Below are 27,432 nucleotides of genomic sequence, written 5' to 3' on the forward strand. Positions count from 1 at the left end.
GGGCATTGATGATAGAGTTTCTAGTGGCAGATCTGGTCATGCTAGAATTGATGGTAGAAGAAGGATGAATGATTATGTTGATAGAAACTTGGGAAATATCAAGATGAAAATTCCTTCATTTTAAGGCAAAAGTGATCCAGACGTATATTTAGAGTGGGAAAGAAAGTGGAATTAGTGTTTGATTATCACAACTACTTTGAAGAGAAGAAAGTAAAACTTGTTGTTGTTGAATTTATTGATTATGTTATTATTTGGTGGGATTAAAGTATTCTAAATAGGAGAAGAAACCATGAGAGATCCGTTGGCACTTGGAAAGAGATGAAATCAATTATGAGAAAGAGGTTCTTTCCATCACATTACTATCGAGATTTGTACCAACGACTACACAACCTAACCTTAGGATCCAAGACTATGGAGGAATATCATAAGGAGATGAAGATTGCCATGATTCGAAAAATGTGGAGGAGGACCGAGAAGCAACCATGGCAAAATTTTTACAAGGTTTGAATTCAGAAATTGCAAACATAGTAGAGTTGCAACATTATGTGGAGTTGGAAGATATGGTGCATATGTCCATGAAAGTTGAAAGACAACTCAAAAGGAAGGGTTCAATCAAGCATGGTCAAAGTCCTTTTAGACTTTGTTGTCATTGGTACAAATCTCGATAGTAATGTGATGGAACAAACCTCTTTCTCATAATAGATAGCGACAAGTTTTACCTTCTTCTCTTCAGAGTAGTTGTGACAATCAAACACTAATCCCACTTTCCTTTCCCACTCCAAATATATGTTTGGATCACTTTTGCCTTGAAATGAAGGAATCTTTATCTTGATATTTCCTAAGTTTCTATCAACATAATCATTCATCCTTCTTCTACCATCAATTCTAGCATGACCAGATCTATCACTAGAAACTCTATCATCAATTTGAATCTAACGCATAAGATCATGATCGCCCATGACATAATAAATATACATACCCATTCTGTATCATGATCACTCGACTGACTAGGAAAGGAATGAAATTTACTTGGATAGAGGCTTATGAGACTAGTTTCAAAGCTGAAATGAAAAGTTAATAACTGCACTCATTTTAGTTTTACCTTCTAGTATAGATAGATTTGTACTCTACACAGAATAACTATACCAGGAGTTAGGTATAATTCTGAAGCAGTATAGTCGGGTAGTTCCATATGCTTGTCAATAATTGAAAGATCGTAAGAAGAATTATCTTGTTCATGATTTGGAGTTAGCTACCCTCTAGGGAAAGCTAATGTGCTTTGAGTAGGAAATCCCGAGGAGTTTTAGGTTATCATCGAGTTATGATTACAGGATTAGTGTAGAGATTATGAGTTGGGATTGGTAGAGCAGAGACAAATAGAGTGAGGGACTCTGGAGTTCATGGTTGCTGAGTCATCTATCGTTGAGTGGATTTAGAGGGCTCAAGCTAGTGATCAGTATCTTCAATTTTTAGGTAGAGGAGTAGTCTCTGGACAACAGACAGAGTTCTTGTGTGATGAGAATGAGACTCTTTATTACCATGATAGATTGTGTGTTCCTGAGTCACGTCTTGTCCAGAAGGACTTACTATAGGGAACATATCAATTTGGATTTGTGCTATATTCGGGTGGTTCCAGATGTGTAGAGAGTTGAAGCATACCTATTGGTGGAATGACGTGAAGATAGACATCACGATTTTTGTATCTTGATGTCTAGTGCATCAACAAGTGGAAGTTGAATATCATAGACTAATGAGATTGTTTCAGTAGATTTATATATTGGAATGAAAATAAGAGCATGTTACGATGGACTTAGTTGTGAGATTACCCAGGTCATGGAGAGGATATAATGCGATTTGGGTAATCATTGATAGGTTGACTAAATTTGTTCACTTTTTATCGATCCGTAGGACGGATTCTTTGGATCGATTAGCAAGTTATATTGTAGAGAGATTACCAAACCTTATGGTATATCTTTGAGTATTGTATCGGATGAAGATCCACAATTCATATTATGATTCTGGTAGATTTTATAGTAGATTATGAGTATAGAGCTCTGTTTTAATATAACTTTCCACCCTCAAACAGATGGACAGTTTGAATGCACTATACAGATGTTAGAGGATCAACATAATAACGAGCATTTTGGATTTTGGAGGTAGTTGTGAAGACCATTTATATCTAGGACATTTTACCCATGATTGACTAGATAGTAATGTGGGAGTAGGGAAAGCATGGTTAGCTCATAACCCACAGAGTCATTACCATCTACTTGGGAGTGGATCATCTTGTAGTTCTATGAGGGAACTCTTAATCCCTCACGGTTAGAGATTTGTTCATGATACTATGATGGAGTATTTTATGAGTATGTTGCTTAGTTGTTACCCTTAAATGAAGATCTTTGAGTTGAAGCGGTAAATTTAGGGACTAAATTTTTATTAGTAGGGGAGAATGTAAAATACGACAAATTAAATAATAAGTATTATTGGAGAAATAATTTTATTAGATTTTTTGAGAATTTTTAGAAATTTTTAGGATTTAACTGAGTATGTATGATATATTTAAGGGGATTAATTAATTTGACTAAGAAAAAATCTATTTAGATTTCCTAATTAAATTGAGAGTTGGATTATTTTATGCCTAAAATAGAAAGTTTAACTTTGACATCAATGAATGACATACATGTTATGAACATGAAGACGCTAGTAAAATTGTCAAAGACTCGAATTGATGAAAAGATTGACTAATGATAGGGGAGGTAATTCGGATCGAATTTAGATTGGTGGATTGATGAGTTGGAATATCAAAATTTGAATATGATTAATATTTCAGATCAAATTATTCGATCTATATTTGACTTAAATCCCACATAAAATGACCCATAATTTGAATCTAATCCAAACTTGACCTGACTTGAAATGATCCATTTATAAAAACATGTTCATCTTAACTCAAACTCAATCTGAACCTGACCTGAAAAGACCCATTATATTAAAATATGCTTATTTTAATCTGAACTCAAATAGAATCCGATTCGAACCTAGACCCGAAAATATTTATAAACGAATTCACGGATTATAATCAAGTCATTTCAGGTTGATCCGAATCCGACTTATTTATTAATCGTATTAATCAGATCGATCTAAATTTGATCTGAATCTAATAAAATCTATCCTTAACTTGATTTTTTCATATTCATTTCGGATTATGTTTTAATATCAGGTAAAATTTATCATCCCTAACCAAAGGCTAAGTATGTAAAAATGAAAATCTAACCGCTTGGATAAGTCAAAATTTAATAATATTTTAATAAATTTTAGAATTGCCACGTTTAAGTCTATTAAATCATATTTTTGAAGAAAAAAATTAAAAAGATGGCATATAATTATTAAAATTATCTAAAATTAAAACAACTTTCCATTATATTTTTTATTCTAAAAATACTTTTATTCTTACACTATTATAACATTTAAAAAAAATAAATTCTATGTATTAAGATAAATTAATTAAATTTAATCAAAAAATATTATACATAAAATAATTTTATATTATTATTTTTTATCAATTTAATTAAAATTATTTTAACTTATTAAAATCATTTCAATGTAATTAAAATTATTGTACTAATTACTTGTACTACAATAATATAACAACTATTAAATAACAAGACAGATCTCCTCAACTATTAAATAGCAAAACATGTCTTTTGGTCTATTAAAAAAAAGTAAAATAGAGGCGGATCATAATTGCGATCCAATCGCAATTGATTATGATCTCTTCATAAGTTCACCGTCCCTCTAGATTATACTTTGGGTCAGAACGAACGTCCGGAGGCCACTCCTTGCTCAACACCCAGTAATATGGACACTTGCCCACTTCTGGCGACTTCCGGACAACCTCCGATCGTCCGTTCTGACCCAGAATATAACTTAGTGAGGATGATAAATCCATAAAAAAATCACAACTAATTATGATTGAATCATAATTATGATCTGATCGTAATTGAAAGTGGACCATCTCCTAGTCCACGTTTTTGTTTTTTTATCATGAGATCTTCTCCCATTAAATAGTTACTAATTGCTAAAATAATTTTAATTTTTTAATTACGTTGAAGTAATTTTAATGAGATTTTAATATTTTCAATTAAATTATTAATTTTTGTATACAAAAGTGTTATATATATATATATCATATGTTATATTAAAATAAAATAAAATAAAATATAAATAATTTACTTTAATATGTTATAATAATATAATAGGTACTAAATAGTAGGTAAATGGTTTTTGTTTAAAGAATTTTTTATTGTTTTTTCCCTTATTGGATAATGATTGTTTTAATCCACATATATCGTTTTAAGGGTCCTGATCACGTTTTCCTTGATGAATAACCCCAATCCTTTTGCTGAGTCCCCCGAATCTCCGTTTGGGGGCTCCAAGCTCCTTGTTAGGGTTCGATTCATTGGCCTTGCTTTGTTCCAAGCTGTTCGTCGCGGCCAAGGAGACGATCTTGATTCCTTGATTTAGCGGGGTATTGATCCCTGATCAGGATGTCTATGCACGAGAGGAAGACGATCGATCTGGAGCAGGGATGGGAGTTCATGCAGAAGGGCATCACCAAGCTGAAGAACATATTGGAAGGGCTCCCGGAGTCGCAGTTCAGCTCGGAGGACTACATGATGCTCTATACGTAAGTCTTCCGGTCGTGCCTTCTCAATTTTAACGTTTTTTTTCGTTTTTTTTCCCAATTTTTTATGGATTGGTTGGTTCCCTTGTTGGATCAGGACTATCTACAACATGTGCACCCAGAAACCCCCGCATGATTACTCGCAGCAGCTGTATGACAAATACCGCGAGTCATTTGAGGAATACATCACGTCGATGGTGAGCATGACTAATTTTGTCTCTGGTCGTATACATTCATAATTTGAGTTGGTATTCGACCCTAGAATGTTTTTTTTTTCCCCCAAATTCGCGTTCATTTTATTTTTTTAAACATAGTCACATTGGTGGAATTACTATTTGATTGTTTTCATGTGTCTGATTGCCTAATTTATCGGTTCTAAAATTTCTTATTTCAGTTACTGCTTTCTATTATTTATTGTCAAAATAAAAATTCATCCAGGTGGTTCGTTACCTTAATTCCTAACCACCAGGACTTGGAAATAAAGTATATAATCACATCATTTGATTTTTGTCCGAGAGCTTCCGCTCATAAAATTAATACCTAGAAATGGCTGCATAGTTTCAGTTTTTGCTCAATAACTTTTTGTTAGCATTCAGCTGTTCTTTGTCCTTCATGCATGAACTTACATACTGAAGGAGGGCATTGTCCATTTGATCTTTCTCATACCTGATGATGATGTAGTCTGTGTTTCTTTTTGTGAATCAAATCAAGTCTTTTGTGCGTGCACATGGTAGTGATTCTGTGCAAATTCGGATTCATGATGAACACTGAACATTTCATATTATGGCCAATGCAGATTTATGACACCTGCATTCGGCAACATATTAACTTATTGATCATATTTCAATAATTCATCAAATGTTCTTTTGAAACCCACTAGCATCTAAGAACCAAAATTGAATGGTGTCCTTTGGTTCTTCTACTGTTTGCTTTACATTTGCTTTAGCAAAGAATTTTATAGGTTTCATGAGAATAAGATAAGGTAACATGTATATCATTCGGACTCATGGTATCTAACATGAATGTGGATGTGGGTGTTAGTATTTGACTCAGATTGTCCCAGTCAGAGTGCTATATCTCACATGGGTATGAGAGAGTTAGCCGGAGTCTGAGACTCCAATACTTCATGTATAAATAAACTAAAACCAAGCACCAAGTCATTATGTAGTTACTATTTTGATCTGGCTCAGCTAGCAAGTATATGTATGCACATCTTAGTGTCTTACAGTTATATCTACTCACATCTTATTGTCATTTGGCAATTGCAAATTTTTTTCAGTACCTTTTAAAGTTTGGATGTTATAGAACTCTAAAACACCGTACAACTGAACAAAATACGTAGTAGATGCACATGCCATCAAGGAGCTGCTCACGATACCCCTTCACCACATATGCCTATTTCCGTAGACATGACCACATAGGCTAGGATCATTAGCATTTATAAATAAAGTGATTCGAGTTGAACCATTTTATAAAATACATTAGAAGGGAGTGGTCATTGTAAGAATAGTTATGATGCTCAACTTTGTGCACTTAGAAGAGATGTAAAGAGGGACAGGAAAAAAAGGATTAAGGAGAATGATTAACTGTAACAGTGGAGAAATTCAATGTAGTTAAGTTAGCCAACATTTGCAATGGTGTTGAAGCTCCAGTGCTGTAATCAGGCTACGATGTGCATGCATACACTTAAAGGAGATTTCTAGGGTAAATATGACTTAGTCTTTTCCCATAATGAAATTTGCCAGCCATGTTTTATAGTTTGATATTTAGTAAATAATAGAAGTTATTTGATTTCCTTGTAGGATAACTTTTTGTTTCATTTTATTTTTTGGTAAGAAAGAAAATATTTTGTGAAAGTTTTGTGTTCTAGATCTTTTACAATTTTTTACACTTCTAGCTGTTTCTTTTATTAGAACCATAACAACCTCATGATCTTCTCCATTCAATTGATTTTTTGTTGGATCATCATAAAGCAAATGAGAGTAGAAGCAAAAGAAATGTCTAATTAGAATAATTAAGATATACACCATCTCTATGATATCTAAAACATAATTTAGTAGCAGATGCCAACATTGTCATTTTCTATCGTAATTTTTTCCTTTTTTAATGCAATTTGCCTTGGACAAAATTCTAAGTATTGCAGTTGTCTCAATATTTATTAAGAATGTTGTTTGTAATTTGATTCATTGAAGAAGAAAAGGGCTGATCTTTAGCTTGAACTCCTTGGAAACATGCTGAAATATTTAGTTGTGAGCAAAGTGCTCAGGCATTTAAGCATGCAATTGTGTGTTTGTGACAATAATTAGTAGATGCAATACTTGGTAAGTCTAGATAGAATTACTATTTATAAACTGTGACCAAACTCACCAAAGTTTCAAATATAGATTCACAATGGGTTGACTATTTAACTTTTTTTGTGCATTACTTGAACCCGAAATTGACTAATAATCCTACCACCTGAGTCCGGCCGACTAAATGGCTACCTGCTTTGGGTGGCAAATGAGTTTTCGAACTCACGGGGTACCCACAGGTGCTCAGCTTAGTTGAGCAAAATAGTGTGGTACTGGTGATTTTAAGAAAACTTGAACTCAACTTGGATTCTATTATTAAGCATTAAGAATAAAATAGGTACTCAAACCCAACTTGTACGGATTGATACGCATGGATACCCGATTATCGGGGTGTCCACTGCCATAACCCAAGTAGCACATCTGCAATATCTTGGCTTACACGGTTAGTTTTTAAAATGCTAAATAATATTTTATACTGTGAAACACTAATATACTTCCAATAAAGGGCATTCAATTCATGCTTCCATGTATAAAAAAGTACATGCCATTCATACAATACAAAATACATGAAATATAGCATGGATCATATACATAAATAATTCATATAATTAATATTTAAAGTGTTGATATTGCCAAAATAATTCTAAGTTAAGTCTTAAAAGTTATAAACTTCCATACCCTAACTGCATATGCACCATGTGGGTGACATATGCAGTTAGTTTTGAAAATGCTAAATGATATTTTTTATTGATGAAAATGACTAAAATATTTTCAATAAAGTATATTAATCAACACATTCAGATTATATTTCCACATGGAAAAAGATGCCAATACTACATTTGCAAGCGACATGAAATATAAAGAATATTATTCACCAATATAAAATTGATCATTTACCTAAGTAAGATCTATATGAAGATACCTAATTAATATTTAAAGTTTTTATATTTGCAAAACAATTATTTAGTTACATGCAGTCATACTTCCACATGTAAAAATCATATGCTAATCATACAACACAAAATACATGAAATTTAACATTCTATAATTCAACAGTACAACATTGATCACATAATATGATTCAACAGTGTAGCATTGATCATAGATCCATATAATTAATTTTTTAAGTGGTATATTTTCAAACAATTATTAAGTTGAGGCTCCAGATACTGTAGCTAAGGGTTTTAAGTAGGGGCTTCAATTGGTAGGGTACTTGCAAGTTTTTATTACCTATACCCTACCTGCTTGATGTATCCAAACTGATACCTACCCCGCTGCTTCTTGTGGGTACTCGACCAAACCGGGACTTGACTCCTCTCTAACTAAATCATCATGTCCATGAAGAGCTTACATGATTGCACCTTCCCCACATATAGAGGTTACCTGCATAGCAGTGTTTGGAAAAACCTGCCCCCTTTCTATTCTTATTTTTTTGATTCAGTTTGGTTCAATCTAAACTAGTTTTAGTGAACTAAATAGTGTTTACTACAAATGCATATACGGCCTCATATGCCATATGTGGCCACATTTGTCAGGTCTGCTCTAAACCAGTTTTAATTGCCTAATGAGAACCATATGTCCAATATGCCACTTGGTCTGTTCTAAATCATCCTGGAGGCCTCATTTTAAGACCATGATTGTGACGACTGAATATATCATTCGATGCTTTTTCATCATTTTAAGAAGATCAAAACTAAGGAAAAAGCTAAGCTTAGAATTCTCATGCCTTGCATGTCCTATGGTCACAACTCTTAGGTGAAATTAAAACATATACATGGCGGGGAAAGTATAACTAATGAGGTACCAAATGCTGCAAATTGAATACACATTTGATTATCTCGTCATTCTTTCATTGAAATTTTTAAATTTATTCAAGGCTTCTTTTTGTTGTTCCTTAGCACCACAAGCATACACTCAATACTGGTTTGTCTTAGATTTATTAGACCAATCCAATTCTTTCAGGTACTTCCTTCTTTGAGAGTGAAGCATGATGAATTTATGTTGAGGGAGCTAGTTAAGAGATGGCTAAATCATAAAGTTATGGTCAGGTGGCTTTCACGTTTCTTTCATTACCTTGATCGCTACTTTATCACACGGAGGTCACTTCCTCCACTAAATGAAGTTGGGCTTACCTGCTTCCGTGACCTGGTATAATAACTTCCTTCTTTTGCTACTTTTCTGCTATGTTCAATGTCATTCTCTACATTTCATTGAAGTAGGATGAATCTGAGTCTGGTCAAGCTGTTGCTTTCTATTATTATTTTTTATTAGGTCTATCAGGAAGTCAAGGATAAAGTCAAAGATGCTGTCATCTCCTTGGTAAGCCTTACTTTGAGACAACATAATATATTCATCTTCGATACACCCTATCATTATGCATTTTTTAATCAGATTGATCGAGAACGTGAGGGGGAACAAATTGATAGGGCTTTATTAAAGAATGTCTTGGACATTTTCGTTGAAATTGGATTGGGTAATATGGAGTGTTACGAAAATGACTTTGAAGCACATTTGCTTAAAGACACTGCTGCCTATTATTCTAGGAAAGCTTCAAACTGGATTCTAGAAGATTCATGCCCTGATTACATGTTAAAGGTACTGTATATCACATATAATTTTCTGTCAAAAAGCTTTATGTCCTATGCTGTTTTCTAGGCAGAGGAGTGTTTAAAGCGTGAGAAGGACAGGGTTGCTCATTACCTGCACTCTAGCAGTGAACAGAAGTTGTTAGAGGTATGATTTGTCTTTTCTTGTTATATATTTAGCAGAAGTAATTAGCACCTTAATTATGCTTTTCTTAAAGGTTGTGTTCATGATTTTAAACTTTGTTGAATTATACACCAATCAGACTCATTGGTTGTGAATATTTTGTTTCTATTTGATGCTTGGTGTACCCATTTTGAATGATTCACCAAACGGTAAAGGATCACTCATAGGGAGCATGTGTACAGATTATTAAAAAAAATAAAAACATAAAAAAAAATATAATTTCTAACCTTCTAAAATATACTACTATCCATAAATTAAATTATTTTTTAATATAAATTTAGTTTAATATTAAATTTATCAAAATGAAGGGGAGCCTTGGCGCAACGGTAAAGTTGTTGCTCTATGATCAAAAGATGACAGGTTCGAATCCTAGAAACAACCTCTTGCAAAAGCAGGATAAGGCTGAATACAATGAATCCTTCTCCGGGACTTCGCATAACGGGAGCTTCGTGCACCGGGCTGCCCTTTATTAAATTGATCAAAATAAATTCAAATTGAATTTAGTTTAAACCTACTTAATCATGTCATGGTTGCTTGGTGAACTTCAGTTAATCCTAAATAAATTTTTATTTGATAAGTATCAAATGTTTTATGAGATAATATCAAGTTTAGCTCAATAGAAAGTATCTATAGCAATAAAATATTAATAAAATATTTTTTAATTAACATATTTTATATTTTAAAAGTATCATGATACTGCTCATAAATCGAAATTCCAACATGGCTTGAAATTTTAAACTTGGTTTTGATATTGTCTAATGTTGCAATGCCACTAATATTAGTTACGCTCTTACTCCATATTTAACTACAATGATATTCATTTTGTTTTCTTGTCTCCTAGAAAGTGCAACATGAGCTACTATATGTCAATGCTAGCCAACTTCTCGAAAAAGAACATTCTGGATGTCATGGATTACTTCGAGATGATAAGGTATTGGTATCCTAGTTGATCCTTACTAAATGAGGTTTCACTTGTTAAATTTATTATGATTTAACAACTATCATCTGAAATGCTTTATAGGTGGATGATCTCTCGCGGATGTACAGACTCTTTTGTAGAATACAACGTGGCTTAGATCCTGTTTCTCAAATATTTAAGCAGGTTTATCTCTGATATTGTAACGTCTCACTTTCTGGTGCTTCATGTTAAACATTCCTTAACTTTCTGTTTTTTTACTCTCAGCATGTGACTATTGAGGGCACTGCTCTAGTCAAACAGGCAGAAGACTCTGCAAGTAACAAAAAGGTAAACTTGATAGTTTTGTTTTCAGAAAAAGATAGTTTCTAATCTAATCAATTGCTAGGTTTGAGATTCCAGGGCACCCAAGGCACCATACACTCACCAATAGAGGAAAAATGAAAAAAAGAACAGTTGCGAAGTGTCTAAATTGATAACATGGAATTCTATGTGCAATAAATTTGTATTTTTTTTCCTCATGCTTTGATATCAATCAAACTCAGATAATTCTTCGCTTACAAGCTCTTAAAATTTTGAAATTTGTTGTTTACATTTCAGCAATTTTTTAAGATGTAATAATATTTGCATCAGACTAAACTACAAAGTAAATTTGCAATGAATTGCCTTTATTATATTGTATTGTTTAAGACATCTGTAGCATTAGAGTGACTTAGTGAACTATGAATCATTGGATTTGGGCTCACTATATTTTGTGAAGTCTTCACAAGTTTCTCGTCCCTGAAGAGCATGTCTAATTAACTTCCCTGAACTTGCTTTCTTGTCAGCACTAACGCTCTTACACTGGAAATTTTCAGGCTGAGAAAAGGGATGTTGTTGGCCTACAAGAGCAGGTACAGATTGGTCATTTCTTGTTTTACTTATTTATAAGATAATTGTTTAGTCATCTGAGTAATATAACTTAACACCCTGGGGTTTGCAGGTTTTTGTTAGAAAAGTTATCGAACTACATGACAAGTACTTGGCATATGTGAATGATTGCTTCCAGAATCACTCCCTTTTTCACAAGGTCTGTACTGTTATGGGTAACTATTTGCGTTGCATTTTTTATGACTTGTCTAAGTTTGTCTCTTTGGTTTAGGCACTCAAAGAGGCATTTGAGGTTTTCTGCAACAAGGGTGTTGCAGGAAGCTCAAGTGCTGAGTTATTGGCTACTTTTTGTGACAATATCCTTAAGAAAGGTGGAAGTGAAAAACTCAGTGATGAAGCAATCGAAGAGACACTTGAGAAGGTGAATTATGTGTGTTTATGTATCATTGCTCCTTATTGCCATAACTCATCCTTCATCTTTTATTTTGTTCCTATTTCGCCATTCAGATTCCTCTTTCCCTGGGTTCTTGGGTTGGGATTGAACAATTGTCCTATATTTTGTAGGTCGTAAAGTTGCTTGCTTATATTAGTGACAAAGATCTGTTTGCCGAGTTCTATAGGTATATAGCCTTCTATCTGTGGGCTATTTAACAACTTATGCCAATTATGATATTGACTTTGTTTTCCTTTTCTGCTATTTTATACCTTGGCCGAACTCAAAGTTTTAAATTCATAGGAAGAAGCTTGCTAGGAGGTTGCTCTTTGACAAAAGTGCCAATGATGACCATGAGAGGAGCATTTTGACAAAGCTGAAACAACAATGCGGAGGGCAGTTTACTTCAAAGATGGAGGGCATGGTCTGTATCCACATTTTGACTTGCTTGGTTAGATATACAATAGTGGCCTTATTTTTTTGCTTTGTTTTCAGGTTACAGATCTTACCCTTGCAAGGGAAAACCAATCTGGTTTTGAGGATTATCTCAACAATAATGCTCATGCAAATCCAGGGATTGATCTTACTGTTACTGTTCTTACGACCGGATTCTGGCCAAGTTACAAATCATTTGATCTCAACCTTCCTGTCGAGATGGTTAGTTGAATTACTTCCCATTTGACATTTGTTTCCACATTGATTTACTAGTATCTGTCTTAAAATGTCAATGTAAATTTAATTTCAATATGAAAAAAATGGGTAAGGTTTCACTGGTGATGGATGTAGGCAATCTTGTCAACCCCTCCAAAAAGTGCCTCTTCTCTTGTTTGATCTTTTTTGTCTTATCATGTTTTTGGCTTTGCTTCTTCATATTCTCTATATTTCTCACTTTCTATGTGAGGGTATTTATTTCTTGGCAACTTATTTTAAGCACTTCCAATCTTGTCTACAATCCAGATTAGTATCGGTGGCATCCACAAATTTCAAGAGCAATGAAATTGCTATTAGCTTGACTCCTTATTGTTAAGAAATGTGGAATGAAATTCTCTCTTACTCTTTTCATTATGCACAATAATGAGTATACATATATATACACACACATTGTATAATCAAATGTATAGAAACCCCAAGGCAATAGTGCAATGGTTAGACCCTCCAATGGATAACCAAGGGATCTAAGGTTCGAGTCTCAGTTGTGGCGCATTGCAGGAGAAGTGGGCCTAAGAATGTTGGCTATCTGGATGAGCCTTTGAATGCTTCCCTATTTATCCTGGTGGCCGCTGGTGGAAAACTTCCGTGGGGTTGGATAGTCACCTCTTGAATTAGTCGGTTTGAAGAGTTAGATACCTGCATTACCAATATATATATATATATATAGAAACCCAAAAAAAAAAGAATAAATTAAAATATTTTATTCCTAAATTTGGTCCCGTATCAAGAGTTTTTCCTTATAAGAGATTCCCATCAAAGGATTCCCTATATCAAGAGATTTCCATAATAAGAGATTCCTTGTATTAAGGGATTTTCATGATCAATTATCCTAGAATAGTTGTCAACTTTCCAAGACTTATGCCATTTGGAATTTATCTAAGATGCAGTAGATCCCATTTCTCAAATAGAAGTTGATAGTGAAGATAGTGATGTGCCAACATGGCTTGGAAAAGCTAGAGTTGTTGACACTAGGTCAACTCTTGCCTTCTTCCCTTTTTTTTTTTTCCTAAGAGAGTATCTGATTAAAAATGAATACAATCATACTTGAACAGATAAATGTAGGTCAATTTGCTTTCAAGAATATCATTACAGTTATCCGAACCCTATGAATTATTGGTCTGAATTCTTAGTTGTATTATGTGATTAGTCTTGTCAAATTTTGCTAGTGGTAATCCTCACAAATGGACACTATCTAATGGATACAGTCTAACCAGTGCAGTTAAATGCTTTATGAGGGTACTTTGCCAGGATAATTTTACCAATATATTTTGGAAGGTTAATGGAGCATCAATAATTTGTTACTTTACAAAATCCTCCTCTCTTTTTGGGTATCTGATTGGCCAATATGTTGGATTATCTGATTGGCCAATCTGTTGGATTACATCTTTTGGGTTATGGATGATCTTATGTTGATCCTTAACTAATATATTTAATTTTTGGAAAACAAATATCATGAACCCACCTTAATACAATTTGATTGGTGGAAATATGACATTGCCAAATTCCTCCCGCTCTCATTTGCTTCCATATACTTGTGTTTCCTGGCTGAAATTTATTCAATCATGTTAAATGCCATTTTCTACCTTGGGATATGGAAATTAAGAATAAAAAAGTGACACAGAAACCCTATTCTTTTTCTTTTCATTCTAATCTAAAACAAACATACCTAGGCTTTGCTAAATTCAATTGAAATGAATGGTTTGGACAATAGGAAAGATGCATTAAATATAAAGGCAACAATACATATTTGTGGAGTTCATTTACAAATTCAAAGATTTGTTATGAAAAGAAAATTCTTTATGAGAGTATCTTGTTCATGAAGAAATATCTAATTTTAGTATCTGATTTCAGGTTAAATGCGTGGAGGTCTTCAGAGAATTTTATCAAACAAAAACTAAACACAGAAAGCTTACTTGGATATATTCGTTAGGGACCTGTAACATCAATGCAAAATTTGAGCACAAAACCATTGAGCTTATTGTAACAACATATCAGGTGTCTATTTAATCACAATCAATTTTAGTTATTTAAAATTATCTTGTATGCTAACTACAAGCATTCTTGTGAGTTGTGTACAGGCTGCTGCTCTTCTTCTGTTTAATGCCTCTGATAGATTGAGCTATTCAGAGATCATGACTCAGCTTAACTTGACGGATGACGATGTAATCAGATTGCTCCACTCCCTTTCATGCGCCAAATACAAAATTCTTAATAAGGAGCCAAATACCAAAACCATTTCTTCAACTGATGTATTTGAGTTTAATAACAAATTCAATGACAAAATGAGAAGGATCAAGGTCTGTGCGTAAATTTGGAAGATTGAGGATTTTTTTCTCTACTTGTGGTTGTTTCTTACATTTATTTAATCACACTTTTATGTGGGTTCATTGTCTTGTCATCAACTTCAGATACCTCTTCCTCCAGTGGATGAGAAGAAGAAAGTAATAGAAGATGTTGACAAGGACAGAAGGTATGCCATTGATGCCTCCATTGTGCGCATTATGAAAAGCAGGAAAGTTCTAGGCCATCAACAGTTGGTGATGGAATGCGTTGAGCAACTTGGTCGTATGTTTAAGGTACTAGGTTTCTTTCACATTGTCTTGGTAGTGAACAATATGTATGTCAATGATACAGATGACATAATATGCCTTCAGTTTTCTGTGCATTTCATGTTTCGAACACATGCTTTTCAAAATTGGTTGATTCTGATTTTGATCAGCCAATTTAGAACACTAACAATGGCACGCCCCATATTTCTCTAGGATATAGGTTGAAGCAAACACAAAATCCATTGAACTGGGTTTGGCTAATAATAATAATAATAATAAACTTGAATCAGCATAAATTAAGAAAGTATGAAGGAGAATCAGAGGCTTTGTCAAAATTTGGTACAAATCCAGTGTTTTGGATGTGTGGATGAAATAAAATAAAGGGGATAGGATGCATAAGGGATGGGAAAAGAGGAGGTTTAGTTGCTCCATTTGGTTGTTGATAGTGTTGCCTTTTCATCTACATAACTAAGGTTTTTCTGCCTCTTCATCTACATAACTAAGGTTATTGTGGAACCATAATTCGTAGAATTTGTGGTATCAACATCAACTAATTAGGAAAATTTAATATTGGCCTTATTGAATTGGTTGGATCAACATGGGGAAAAAATTTTGAATTAAGAAAAGAGAAAACATTTTTTTATTAATGTATCATACAATAAAAATAAATTGTAATAGTTTAAAAAAGGAAAGAATTTGTTAAAGGATGGTTTTATTGTTTTATTTAGTCTCTTAAATAATCAAATTAGATTGTAATATCTAATATGAATATCTATTTATCAACAATTACAAACTATTTTTGTTTGCTATATTATTTATAACTATATTGTATATTTTGATGCTAACTATTTTTGGAAATTTATAAGAAATTCTAAAATTATGTTTGTTTTGGTGTGTTTGACAAAGGGATTAAGTTAGATTTACATTGTTGTTACCAATGTTGTGTGTTAAATGTGGACATTGCAAGTGTAATAGATGAAGTCTAAGTGGATTGAGGTTAACCAAACATTTAGCATATGAGAAGTCCAATAATGGGCGATAAAAAAAGGAAAGCCTTGACAAATGATGTAGATTGAGGATTGAATATTTGTCAGAGAAGCCTAGCAGCAACTGTTCATTGACGAGGAAGATCCGGAAGAGATGCTTCTTGGTAGAGAAAGGCTTGGAGGTCAGACCTTTTTGCAGAAATGGAAGACTTGAAAGCGAGACTTCTTTGCAAAAGAAGACCTGGTGGTAAAATCTCTTGGAAGATGAGGAAGACTTGAGGTGAGTACTCTTGGGGTTGAGGTAACATATGAGAAGTCTTAGAGGTAAAGATTGCTTGACATATGAGTTGTGAGAGACTGAGCGACGTACATTTTGGGTGGTTAGGTAGATTGGCGAAATCTCAACACTTAGTCAATTGATATGTTTAGTCGACCATGAAGTCAACTTAAGATAGATTACTCATAAATAGATGGTTCTATTCCAGTCTGAGTCAATTGAATGACAATTGACCATATAGTTGACTAGAAATTCATTTCTAGCAAACAAGTGGGTCTTTGTTCCAAGATGAGTTGACTAAATCTCATGTCAATCGACTAATGCTAGTTTAGTCAACATAGCAGTCAACTAAGACTCTGCTCTAAAAACACATGTTTTTGTTTATAACGGAGTTCAATTGAAGTTGACTCAGTTGACTAGGCTTAATAGTCAATTCAAAATATTTTACCTTTGAACAATAACTTATTCATAATGAGTTAACTGCATGATTTGGAGTTGATTAAGAGCAACTCAAAGTGGACTGATGAGGATTATTGTGTTGACTGCATCATGGCTGTCTGTAAGTCAAGTTGCGTTCTTATGCAGAGTAGTCAACTATCAATAGTGTCGGAATCAATTGGCGTGGACAACAATTGACATGAAAGGTTTTGAGTTAACTGAAGATAGTAATCAATAAGATAGGTTTTGCGCAAATCAAGCTCTAGTCATCCAACCAATGGTTTAAAATAGTTGACTGACATTAATGTAGAAGAACTGGGAGTGCTTATCCATGACTCTGTGGAGGGCTATAAAATGAGGTGCATGGGGAGCAAAAAACAACAATTCTCTGACACAGCTCATTCTTGATTCTCCACAATAAATTGTTTTATGTCTTTATTTTTATTTGCTTTCGTTTGGACTTAAGGTCTTTATCTTCACCTTCAAGCTCTATTATTATTGTAAGTCTTTCTTATCTTTTGTAAAAGCTTTGTAAAACGATTTCTCAAATTCCGGAAGTTTTCATCAAGAAGAAAGTTAGTGGTTTTCGAGGCTTAGTTTATGAATTCATATGGCTTGGAGTGGAACATGAGGTTTTGAACCACATGTTATGTTGCTTTCATCAGTTACTACATTTCTACTGCTATTGATTAATTTGATTAATTATTTATATATCATTGCAGTTAAATTGTTTTAAGTTAATTTTTTCACTGTGCTGTTCACCTCTCTTTAATGCCATATCTGATCCTAAAGTAATATATTTTATTATTAGTTGTATGCCAAATTACAATGATTTTATTTATCTACGTATTTTGTTAGCTGGTAGAATTGATTTATTTATCATTATTTTCCATTTTAACTTTAAGCATTTCTTATGAATTATAATGTTTTAAAATTATCAATGCATTCATTCACATTGCCAATATACCAAAGAGTAAGGAAACTTGAATCTTTTGGGCAAATAAACCAAATTAATTATTTTCTACATTTCTTTTTTTTTTTAAAATTATAAATGTCCCTAAATTAGTTTTGACATAGCTTTTTTGTCCAAATTTCAGTGCGTCTTTATACTGAGAATACTTAATGTCTAGGTTGATAGGGCGACTTTAACAATGCTGTTAAGTTCAAGATCCTACCTAGGAATGCCAATAACCCATATATTCGGATCATGGGATTGTAATATCTTACCATAATTTAATATGAATATTTTAAAACCACATTTGCCGCATGTATTGACTATATAAATATTTTAAATATTATCATTTTAATATCATGAAGCATAAATAAAACTATTGATACAATAAATGTCTTAAGAATGCAAAAGTATTCCTTTATATATCTAGTAGTAATTTTATAATATGAATAAGATGATGAATATAACAATAGTTTGTGATTGTAATTAGAGATAAAAGATTATATTTCTTTCTGAAGAGTAAGACATTTATATACAGAACCATATTAGGAAACTATAATTAGGCTAATTTACAAATTAGCCTAATTAATACATATATATTAACTAATTTATACCAATAATATGGTAATTATTATATACATATATAGTAACTAATACATATAAATATGGTAACTAATGTATATACATAATACTCCCCCTCAAGTTGGAGCATAGATATTAATTATACCCAACTTGTTACAAAGATAATCAACACGAACCCCATTTAAAGCTTTTATGAAGATGTCCTCAAGTTGTTCTCCAGTCTTCACATATCCGGTAGAAATTATGTTTTGTTGAATTTTCTTACGAACAAAATGACAATCAATTTCAATGTGCTTAGTTCTTTCATGAAACACAGGATTCGATGCAATATGAAAAGCAGCTTGATTATCACACCACAGTTTAGCTGGTACTGAAATTTTAAGTCCTACTTTAGCCAAGAGTTGATATATCCATATTATTTCACACACAGACTGTGCCATAGCCCTATATTCTAACTCTGCACTGAATTGTGACACAATATTTTGCTTCTTACTCTTCCATGAAACTAAATTTTCTCCAACAAAGATACAAGAACCAGATGCAATAACCTGAAGTAGATCTTCTATCCATTTTAGAACCTATCCAATCTGCATTTGAAAAACATTCAATATGTTTGTGCCCATGATTTTTATATACGATATCCTTTCCGGGTGTTCCCTTCAAGTAACATAAAATTTATTCTAATGCTCTCCAATGATGAACGGTTGGAGATGACATAAACTGACTGACAATACTTATTGAATATGAAATATATGGATGAGTTACGGTAAGGTAATTTAACTTTCCAACTAACCTTCGATATCTCTCAAGATGTTTAAATAGTTCTCCATCTCCTGTGAGATACATGTTCTGAGTCATTGGAGCACTACAAAGCTTTGCCCCCAATTTTCCTGTCTCAGTTAATAAATCAAGGATATATTTTCATTGAGATAGAAATATATTTTTTTACTCATAACTTCAACACCCAAGAAATACTTCGACATCCCAGATCTTTCGTATGAAACTGAATATGAATGAAAGATTTAAGAGATGAGATCCCTGTAGTATCACTTTTAGTGATAACAATATCATCTACATATACAACTAATGGAATGATACTAGTTTTGTAGAACACAAAATGATCTGAGTTGCTTTTCGTCATACCAAATCTTTCAACAATTTGACTAAACTTTCCAAACCAAGCATGAGGACTCTGTTTTAACCCATACAAAGTTTTTCGAAGACGACAAACTTGCCCTAACTCCCCGAGCAACAAAACCAGGAAGTTGCTCCATATACACCTCCTCTTGAAGATCACCATGAAGAAAAGCATTCTTGATATCAAGTTGATGTAAAGGCCAATGATGGGTAGCGACCATTGAAATAAATAATCGAACAGATGTCGACTTTGTGATTGGAGAAAAGTGTCGAATAATCTAGCCCAGAGGTCCGAGCATAGCTTTTAGCAACAAAACGAGCTTTTAATCGACAACCGACCTATCCGAATTGACTTTAACTGCAAATACCCATTTGCATCCAATAGCCCGTTTCCCTGAAGGTAAATCGACCAAGTCCCAAGTGTCATTGTCATCTAAAGCATTCATCTCCTCTATCATTGCATCTTTCCAACCGGGATGTGATATGACCTCATGCATAGTCTTAGGAATAGAGATGGAATTAAGTGAAGCAATAAAAGAACAAGAGGAAGACGACAAGCTCTTATACGATACAAAAGAAGTAGGATAAGTACATTGTCGTTTACCTTTGCTTAATGCAATAGGAAGATCGTGGACCGGATCTTATGATGAAATAGAAGGTGTTGGATATGAATCTAAATAGTGACGGTTGGAGTAGGTTTGAATAATAGGAGATTTGATAGGAGCTGGTTTCAGATCAAGTGTGGAGGGTATGATAGAATACATCAACAAATCATCCTCCTTTTGATGAGTCGGAATAGGTGAGGATGGGAAATAAGGTTTGTCTTCCATGAAGGTAACATCAATTGAGGTAAAATATTTGTTAATACTGAGGCAATAACACCTATAACCTTTTTGAAGACGAGAATAACCAAGGAAAATACATTTCAAAGACTTGTGATTTAATTTAGTGATATGTGGACGAACATCCCGAACAAAATAAGTGCTATTAAATATCCTAGGGTTAATAGGAAATAATGACTTATTGGGAAAAAGGATTTTGTAAAGGATTTCACCATGAAGGATAGTGGATGACATGCGGTTAATGAGAAAACATGATGTAGAAACTGTATCAGCTCAAAAAGATTTGGGAACATTCATTTGAAATAGAAGGGCTAGGAAGATGCCTATTTTTTTGTTCAACTACACCATTTTGGGATGGGGTGTCAACACAAGATGTTTCATGAAGCATGCCATTCTGACCCATGTACGACTGGAATAAATCGGACATATATTCCTTAGCATTATCATTTCGCAAAATACGGATGGATGTATTAAACTGAGTTTTAATTTAAGCACAAAAGGCACAAAACAGAGAGAATAACTCGGAGCGATGTTTTATTAAATATAACTAGGTTACACGGGAGTAATCATCAATAAAAGTAACAAAATACCTAAAACCAGGATTAGATAAAGCAAGACAAGGACCCCAAATATCGGAATAAACTAATTCAAAAGGAATAGTAGCACGTTTATTTACTTTAGGACTTGAACTAAGACGGTGATGTTTTGAAACTAACACGACTCACAATCTAATGAAGACACTTTACCATATTGTGAACAAAGCTTTTTGAGCAAAGATAAAGATGGATGTCCCAATCTACAATGATCCTTGAATGGGAAGTGACACTTGAGTAAACAAAAGAATTTGGGAGTGGTGTGTCAAGAATGTAAAGGCCTCCGGACTCATCCTTTACCAATCTTCTTCGTCAAAAGATCCTGAAATAAGCAATGATTAGAAAAATGAGATGCAACAGTTAAGATTACGAGTTAGTTGACTGAGAGAGCAAATTAAATGATAAATTAGGTAAATGTAAAATAGAAGACAGAGGAAATTAAGGAGTAGGATTAATATTGCCGGACCCAAGAACACAAGATGGAGACCCATCAGCTAAAGTAACAGTATGAGTGCTAGCTTTGAACTGAAAAGTAGAAAAGAGACTAGCATTGCCTATCATATGATCCGTGGCACTAGAATTAATGACCCATTTGGAGGATGAAGAAAGAAGACGTGGTTTGTTTACCTGAATCGGCAATAGCGGTGACAGAAGATGATGACTTGGATGATTCTTGGTATTTTGAGAACTTGGCAAATTCATCTGCAGATATAAAGACCTATTAGAGGCATCATTAGTGGATGCAATATGGGCCAGGTGTTTTTGCTGTATGCCCTGGCTTACGATAGTAATTGCACACAATACCACCAGAATTAGGCGTTCGAGTTTGAAAGTCTGGGAACTTCCCCCTTTATTTTCATTGTGACTAGTTGATCTTCCGGACATATAATTAGTATTGCGAGTTACTAGAGCAGCATTAAGCAGAGTGGGTGTAGTACTTTCTGTACGGAGAATGCGACTAAATACATCTTGTAGAGAAGATATCTCAGAACCAAAGAGAACTTGTGACTTACCAGACTCAAAGTCAGGAGGTAGACTAGCAAGGAATCTCATAATCGCCATTTGCTCTCGTTAGATTTGTTGAACCTTCACATCAGGGCTTCATATGTCTTTTTGAACGTCATAAAATAATTGATCAAAGGCTGATCTTGTTTTTCTACACCGTAAAAGGCTTTGCAAACCTCATACATGCGAGAGAGATTTCCTTTTCCAGAGTACAAAAATTCTAGATAATCCATTAGTTTTTTAACAAATTTGCAATGATTGATCAAACCAATTACCTCACTATCAATACAATTTTGAATCTGAAGAAACAAGCAAGCATCCTTTTTTAGCGATGTCTATTTGAATCATCTTTAGGAGTTAAATGACCATTTTTTTCAATACTTCGTAGATAAAGACGAACCGTCTTACTCCAATCCAAATTGTTCGAACCATTGACATCACGGGTACTACATCCGTCACAAGATAGGGTTTATTCTCAGCCATAAGCTTTTATCCCCAAGTTTGTGAAATAAAAGCCAAAGGAAGGAGCTAGGGCGGAAGGAAGACCAACTTCTCTATTTTGTATAAAAAGAAGACCAAGATGTGGCTACTGCCAGCAAAGCAAAGCAAAGCAAAGCAAACAGAGATAACATAGAAATATCGAAGGATGGAGCTATAGCAGACGTTGCCTACACAGAGGTGCGGTATTGAGAAGCACAAGGATGTTATGCTCGCTCTGTTCACGAACCCTAATCCATGGCGTTGACCGTTTGATCTGTATGCAGATCGCAATTTGAGGGAAGGATGAAGAGGCTGACCTGCTAGATCACAAGGGTGGAAGACGTGTCGCACTACTCTGCGCTTCGGAAGGTGACTTCGAGTCATGTCGATGGGTGCTGGAGAGGAACACGTCCCCGTGTGCGTTGACGAGGAACCGTGAGGATGCATGATGTCATGCGCGTGCTGCTGGAGGACGGCGGTGGGACAAACTCGCAGCTGAGAACATGCGAGGAGAGGTGACGTCGTCGGGTTGCGAGTTCGGGGCTATGCGCTCGTCTGTCGTCGGGAGCGTGTGAATAGGTGAGAGGTGGAAGAAGGCGGTCGGCAGAAACTAGAGATGGCAGAGGAGAACATTCATGAACAGGCGACGTTAAAAGAATAGCAAATACCCTAAATTTTAACTCACCATAGCTTTGATACCATGTAATTAGGGATAAAAGATTATATTTCTTATTGAAAAGTAAGACATTTATATACAAACTAGGAATCATATTAGGAAACTATAATTAGGCTAATTTACAAATTAACCTAATTAATACATATATATTAACTAATTTGTACCAATAATATGGTAATTATTATATACATATATAGTAACTAATATATACAAATATGGTAACTAATATATATAGATAATAGAGATGAATGATAATAATTAAATAAAATTCTCTCTCTTAGAAGTCAAAAAGAATTGTATGTAATTGAAAACATTTTCAAACGATGTGTTATAGAAAAATTATTTGTTTTAATAAATGTGGATTGTTTTTGAATGTGAATTATATTCTAATTAATGTTCTTAACACTAAGATCCTGTGTAGGAACAATAAGCAGACATAAGATTGGACCGTACTTAATAACAAATGTGGATTGTTTTTGAATGTGAATTATATTCTAATTAAGTGTTCTTAACACTAAGATCCTGTGTAGGAACAATAAGCAGACATAAGATTGGACCGTACTTAATAGATGCTACCAAATTATATTTTAGATGCTATCGAATTTTGCTGTAGGTGTTATGAAATTGTATTATCGGTGCTACCAAATTGTGCTACACTGCCAAATTGTACTATGTGCACTACTAAGTTGAATTTTAGGTGGTACTAAATTGTATTTTATGTCCTATTAAATTATATTGCAAGCACTACTAAATTTATTTTAATTTTTAAGTGCTATTAAATTTATTATAATTAAGTGGGCCTTCATGCTAGCTCTATCAAATTTTCTTCTTAGCTCATGCCCATCGTTCTCTATTTCATTTTATTCCTTAATTTTTATACTTCAACTGGATGCCATGGAGTTGCCACTTCTTCACTGATCTCATATCTGGCCAGCCGTAGTCCCGTACATCATCTACATGGATCTTCCCTCTTCCTCATTGAGGTTGTCATCATCATCTCTTTGGACATTGTAGGTCACCAAATTTACACATAGCTTTCCTCTACTAATCAAGCAAAGTACCCTCTCCCACCACAGAGAAAACATCCTTACCAGGTCCACAAACACTCATCTTGCTTTTATCAAGAAGCCAAAATTTTCTCTTGACTACTCACCTGTACCCTCTGCTTGCTTAGATCTTTCTGTTTTGAAGACAATCAATCTCTACCCAATTCACTCCAAGGACAGATCTGCCTGCTCTGAAGTTATGAATTTGAATCTTTTATCAATTACCACTGAAGTTTTGCTCTTGGTATGGTCTGTATGAATCCAGATGATATCACTATGTTTCAATACATGACTGGAGGTCACTTTAGTTGGTTTTTTAAACCAAGGTTTATGGTGCTAAGCTGAGCCAGTCAGCACCAACAAAACTTACTGTTTTGCCATTGACACCGAGACAACTCCGACACTGACAAAAGGAGTGCCCTTTTGATGATTCCAATAAAAGGGGTGCTCTTTTAATTTTTGGCCTTTAATAAATTTAATTATAAAATTTGAAATCTAATTTAAGTCTAAAAATATAATATTTTGAAATTTGAAAAATTGTCATTTAATTTTTTGTTTACTCTAATACTTATAATTACGTGAAATAAACAAAACTGAATTAAAAATTTAATGCTCAAATACATGAAATAAAATGATATTAATGGGATTTTTGATTAAATGGTAATAAATAAATTTTAAATACAATTATATAAAGTGATAAAGACATTCATTCATTTAACAAGATTGTATCTTTAACAATAAAAGAATAAAAGTTTCTCAGTCTTTACAAAATATCAATGCTATAAAATTTGGAAAATAAAATATTTTTATCTTGTTGCTCATTCTAGTGTTGCCTGCAAAAAATTATATAAATTATAAGTGTAAATTACTATTAAATGAAAGAAATAATAATTTACAAATAACTAAAGTTAACCTTTATTGGTTGCAAACGTATTTAATCTGAAGAGTAAGATGATCAAATTAATTAACAAATATAAATATAAAAATACAAATATATTGGCAATCTAATTAATTATTAACTAATTAATTATAACAGTTAATTGTTATTATTAATTGTCCAATTAATAAGTACTGAAATTGTACCATTATGGCATGATATGATATTGGAATCGTATCATTCCGGTCAAATATTGAAACTTTGGCATAGTTCAAAATTTTAAACCTTGCTTTAAGCAACCTTCCAATGCTCTGCCCTATACTTGTATGTGGACAGTTTTGCCTTCCAAGGCACAACCAAACCTACTCAAAATCATCATTCTTGAAGCATCTGAAAACAAGTAGTCCCTCTTGTTTTCTTCACCTCTATCATGCTTGCATGTTCCATAGTAGCAAAATGATTCAGGAAGAAATTGCCAATGTGAACTTCCTTTGATAGGCAATACAACATTAATGTAGTTCCCTCTTTCTAAGATCCATTATGTTTTAAAGTTTGCGAATTCAGAGGGGAAAATTTTGAATGGATGAACCAATGGCGATTATTTGTCCAGTTGCATTGAAAAATTGACATGCATAGTTTGTTATCTATCTATAATTGGCTTAAATAGATGATACATAAATTTGATTTGGTTGTCATATCTGTACTTTTGTGATAGTACTTTGAGGCTGGGAACAAAGCTTCAGCCAGCATATATCGCTACTCACTGAATTTGACGGAACCAATCTCTTAATATCTGAATAGAAAAAATTTAAATATTCTTTTAGTATTTCTCTTTATTTTGTGCTGCCTATGTATTACTTGTTCAGCCTGATTTCAAAGCAATTAAGAAGCGGATTGAAGATCTGATCACTAGGGATTACTTGGAGAGGGACAAGGACAACCCAAATATCTTCAGATATTTGGCCTGATTGACCTGCAATCCTGGTAGAACGCACGTCTATCAGTCTCAGGTGTCGTCATGCAACCAGCCAATTCCTTGTGTACCCGTAGTTGCTGTGGAAAAGTTGACAATTTGTAAAGATTGTGGCGCATATTGCGCATTCATCATGGAACCAGCCTATATGCACTCAAGTGTTGCTAAGTTTTATGATGGTAATGGGATTTAATAGTTTCATCAAATAACGAAACCATTGTAATTGTTCTTATTTTCTATTTTTTTTTCATATCACTTGATTATATCTTATTTGTTATATATATCTTGCTTACTCTTCTAAGTAAACAGAGCTATTTGTATGTTGACGAATTGTTGTGAAAAATGAGACTGCTGTATTTTTGTGTTCGGATTTTACTGGCCCGTTAGGTCGATGTCAGCTGGTCAAACGCTATGCCCACTTTCCAGTTGGTGCTTCAAACTCTGGAATTTGGGCAGGGATTTTCTGGTCCAGATCTCTGTACCAGTCCAGAGTCCGGACCCTGTCTATTTATTAGTGGGATGAATTATATTTTACCTGTTAAACAGGTGGGTCTAGTTCCCACTAATGAGCTTACAGGACCTTTCCTTGTCTAGAAGTCTAGAAGATCCTGGATCAGAAAATCTCTGTCTCCAGGAGGCAGGATGGAGGTAGGATCTTCTGGATCAGGATCCTTACACCAGTCTCTTAATATCTGAATAGAAAAATTCAAATATTCTTTTAGTATTTCTCTTTATTTTGTGCCGCCCATGTATTACTTGTGCAGCCTGATTTCAAAGCAATTAAGAAGCGGATTGAAGATCTGATCACTAGGGATTACTAGGAGTGGGACAAGGACAACCCAAATATCTTCAGATATTTGGCCTGATTGACCTGCAATCCTGGTAGAACACGAGCGTCTATCAGTCTTCTGGTGTCGTCATGCAACCAACCAATTCCTTGTGTACCCGTAGCTGCTGTGGAAAAGTTGGTAATTTGTAAAGATTGTGGCGCATATTGCACATTCATCATGGAACCGGCCTATATGTACTCAAGTGTTGCTAAGTTTTATGATGGTAATGGCCATCAAATAACGAAAGCATTGTAATTGTTCTTATTTTATGTTTTTCTTTCATATCACTTGATTATATCATATTTGTGATATATATCTTGCTTACTCTTCTAAGTAAACAGGGCTATTTGTATGTTGACGAATTATTGTGAAAAATGAGACTGCTGTATTTTTGTGTTCGGATTTTACTGGCCCGGTAGGTCGATGTCAGCTGGTCAAATGCTATGCCCACTTTCCAGTTGGTGCTTCAAACCCTGGAATTTGGACAGGGATCCAGGAATCTTATATCAATCCTG

At 33.9% G+C, this 27,432-nt stretch overlaps 1 protein-coding gene across 3 annotated transcripts; it reads left to right on the forward strand.

The window, feature by feature from the left end:
- Window positions 1-4,367: 4,367 nt before the first annotated feature.
- Window positions 4,368-27,001, forward strand: LOC122027559 (cullin-1-like). 3 transcript variants are annotated; one of them, XM_042586544.1, is made up of 19 exons: window positions 4,368-4,687; window positions 4,782-4,881; window positions 8,938-9,123; window positions 9,247-9,294; window positions 9,367-9,570; window positions 9,631-9,708; window positions 10,586-10,675; window positions 10,766-10,846; window positions 10,928-10,990; window positions 11,518-11,553; window positions 11,643-11,729; window positions 11,802-11,951; window positions 12,095-12,150; window positions 12,267-12,387; window positions 12,459-12,620; window positions 14,526-14,669; window positions 14,753-14,971; window positions 15,083-15,250; window positions 26,852-27,001. In XM_042586544.1, exons 1-19 carry the CDS (start codon window positions 4,548-4,550, stop codon window positions 26,906-26,908), a joined length of 2,190 nt encoding a protein of 729 aa, XP_042442478.1. In that variant the 5' UTR covers window positions 4,368-4,547; the 3' UTR covers window positions 26,909-27,001. The 3 variants fall into 3 exon arrangements, with proteins under 3 accessions (XP_042442478.1, XP_042442476.1, XP_042442477.1); XM_042586542.1 differs by lacking the exon at window positions 26,852-27,001 and adding an exon at window positions 25,981-26,393; XM_042586543.1 differs by lacking the exon at window positions 26,852-27,001 and adding an exon at window positions 22,424-22,839.
- The last annotated feature ends 431 nt before the right edge of the window (window positions 27,002-27,432 follow it).

This window comes from Zingiber officinale, chromosome 10A (genome assembly GCF_018446385.1).
Source record: "Zingiber officinale cultivar Zhangliang chromosome 10A, Zo_v1.1, whole genome shotgun sequence".
Taxonomy (NCBI): Eukaryota; Viridiplantae; Streptophyta; class Magnoliopsida; order Zingiberales; family Zingiberaceae; genus Zingiber; species Zingiber officinale.

Coding starts and splice junctions, on each gene's coding strand:
- LOC122027559 (XM_042586542.1), top strand. CDS start 4,548: ATGTCTATGCACGAGAGGAAGACGATCGATCTGGAGCAGGGATGGGAG. Junction 9,571..9,630: donor GCCCTGATTACATGTTAAAG/GTACTGTATATC, acceptor GCTGTTTTCTAG/GCAGAGGAGTGTTTAAAGCG. Junction 15,251..25,980: donor AACTTGGTCGTATGTTTAAG/GTACTAGGTTTC, acceptor TTACTTGTTCAG/CCTGATTTCAAAGCAATTAA.